The following is a 2,787-nucleotide window of genomic DNA, read 5'->3' as shown; positions in this document are numbered from 1 at the left end:
GTAACTAAGAAAGGGACTTATAGCTATATTTGTGAGAATTATTGTTTAGCAATTTTCTTCTATTATCCTTTGTTTAGGTATTAGTGAAACACTGTCTTCATAAAATGAGTTACAGAATATTCTTTTTTAGTCTTGTTTTCAGAAGAGTTTGTTTGATACCTACATTTCAAAATTCATTTATTTTGCTCCTGGTTTACCATATTCACTCATAATTTTTGGAACTACTTTAAAGTTGTCTTTGATGAACTAAGAAGAATACAGTTTTCTACACAAGGGGAAGTCCAAGTCCTTGAAAAGGCTTTCTGAGGGTGTGTGTGTGCGTGCTTGTGTGTGTGCATGCACGTGTGTGTTAAGATGAGAGGAAGCACCGCTCAGATTCTTCATGGAGAGATTTTCAAAAGTCAGAGTGTGAATGGGAAAAAAACCCTTGAGCAGAATGCCTGAAGAGAGAAGGTTTCTTTTTTTTTTTATTGTTAAATGTGGATACTTTAATTGTTTAGTTGCTTTAATGTATACATAATATTCACAAAATTTATACAGCTTACGTTATACCAAACTTGAAGTAGCACATTACACATATTTAACACTTGAGTAGTTTGCCTGAAATGTTAAGAAAATCCATATAAAAGGACGAGTTGTTATACATAATCTCTGCTGAAGTCATAAGCATCATCCTCTTTAGTCTTTTCATCCAAGATAATAAAAGATCTTGTAGATGGTCCACCTGCTGTAATAGATTCCTCAGGCAGTGCCTCCTCACTTGTTTCTTCTATAGGGGACAAGTCTGAGATCTTTTCCATATCTCTGTCGTCCTCTTTTTCCTCTTGTTTCCTTTCTGTCCTCTGTTCTGGCAATTCAGGTATGTCTTTCTCCTCCATTATTCCATTTGTCAGACCAGAAGACCAGAAAAGTATGCTATTGGCTGAACAAGGGCCCCGGATGGCTAGGAAAGGAACAAAGTCCCCAAAACTGTTGAGACCTCTATCAGCATGTCAACAGAGGAAAACAGCAGTGAAATACCAGTCTCACCTTGTATGCTGTGTGCATTGTTCTTTTCCAGTTCTTCCAAATTAAAGCCCCTTTTCATGTCTGCCACAATACTGCCATTAAAGTGTGCAGAAAGAGCCCAGGATGTAGAGGGCTGGCAATAGTAACCTAATGAAGCACTGATATTAAAAATAAGATCTGTTAAACACCAATTTCTTTATTCTAAGTATTGACCAAAACGCCAACAGAAAGAAGTCTTACCCTGTCCACTCAGACCACAGCAGTTTGGCAGCACGTTCAACATTTGGGCTTCCACCTTTTTGGTGCAGACCTCTTCTCTGAGCAAGACTGGTAAAAAATTCCAGAGAATTCTTATAGTCTGGGACATTGTATTTTAGAACTACCTTTAAAAAAAAGCAAAACATGATTGTCATACATCTGATAATAGTTTTTTTAGAACCCTGAAAATCTTCAAATTAAAAGGGGGAGCATTTTTACCTGTCTGGCATCAGCCTGAGATAGGATGGCACTGGCAGCCTCCAGTGGCTTTACCACCTCAATACTTGCTGGACTCCTCAGAGCAAGGGCTGTGGAAGAGTTAAGTGGTGACACAATGAAACTTGGACTATCTATGATCGTGATCTGTTTGTCCAAGGGAACAGCCTGCATATTCCTTGTAAGCCCCATGGATATACCAACATTGCATACTCGTTCTTGTTTTAAGCTATTAATGATGCTGCTTTTCCCCACATTTGGGAAACCAATTACTCCAACCTGGATAGGTTTGCTGTAAGTCTCCTGAAAACCTCCAAGAAGTTTCCGAAGACCCTCTTTGCCAAAGCAGGCATTACTTTTGAACGAAACAGCTTTTTTCTTTACCTTCACCTTGCTTATCCTCCTCCCTTTATCCTTCGGATGTGTTGAGGCTTTGAATACTACTGTTGGCAATTCTTTTGTCAAGTAATTTAGCCAATTCTCCAAATTCTCCTTTGGTACCAGATCTGATTTATTTAATACGAGCACCAGCTTTTTTCCACTCTTGACAATCACTTCTTCTACCTGAGGACACCTACAACCAAGAGGATCTCTGGCATCTAATACCTCTAGCAAAATATCTGAGGCCTCAATCACCTTTTTAAGTTCCTGACAATGAACTATCTTCAGATTCTGTTTGGTCACTTTGGCTCTCTTAGTTTTGCTTTGTCCAAATTCCTCCACAGATTCAAAGTTAGATGGCTCATCAGCAAGGTTAGTTTCAAGTTTTCTTTTCTTATCTGGTTCCTTCTGCCTGTCAAGTTTCTGCTGCTGTTTTAATTCTTCAAGCTGCTGTTTTCTTAGCTCAGCTTCTCGAAGAAGAGCCTCCTTAAAGGGAGCACTGTTTGGAATTCCTGGGTCTTTCCTAGACTTCTTGTGACCCCACTTTTTGGCCTCCTTCCTCAATTTTCGATGGTGCTCTCGAATCTTTTTCTGGATTTTATACCGTTTATGGCAGGTCATGCGTTTACTCGCTTTCTTTAACTTCGGCCGTTTCATGCTGGCTGTGCAAACCGAAGTCGCAGAACAGCGGTAACAAGGTGACTCCGCGGTCGCCACGTGCCAACTGAGAGAAGGTTTCTTGCCCAGAAAAAAATATGAATGAATTACTCAACCACAAGCGACCAACTCTAAGCCAGGCCAAGAGGCATGGGCTTATAATCCCAGCTATATGGGAAGCTGAGGCAAGAGGATCACAAGAAGGGTGTTAGTCCCAGACCAGTCTAGAACTTAATGAGAACATGTCTCAAAATAAAAAGGGCTGAG

General features: G+C 40.1%; 1 protein-coding gene across 1 annotated transcript; it reads right to left on the bottom strand.

Annotated features, from left to right (window-relative positions):
* Positions 1–458: 458 nt before the first annotated feature.
* LOC102024768 (guanine nucleotide-binding protein-like 3) lies at positions 459–2,586 on the bottom strand. The gene is made up of 4 exons (XM_005376910.2): positions 1,486–2,586; positions 1,249–1,391; positions 1,030–1,166; positions 459–943 (listed from the first exon to the last, which is right to left on the bottom strand). The coding sequence occupies exons 1-4, from the start codon at positions 2,518–2,520 to the stop codon at positions 639–641; spliced, it is 1,620 nt and encodes a 539-aa protein (XP_005376967.1). The 5' UTR covers positions 2,521–2,586; the 3' UTR covers positions 459–638.
* Between the last annotated feature and the right edge of the window lie 201 nt (positions 2,587–2,787).

This window comes from Chinchilla lanigera, unplaced genomic scaffold, assembly GCF_000276665.1.
Source record: "Chinchilla lanigera isolate Chin_1 unplaced genomic scaffold, ChiLan1.0 scaffold00008, whole genome shotgun sequence".
In the NCBI taxonomy this organism is placed as follows: Eukaryota; Metazoa; Chordata; class Mammalia; order Rodentia; family Chinchillidae; genus Chinchilla; species Chinchilla lanigera.
This window is presented reverse-complemented; position numbering and strand designations above follow the sequence as displayed.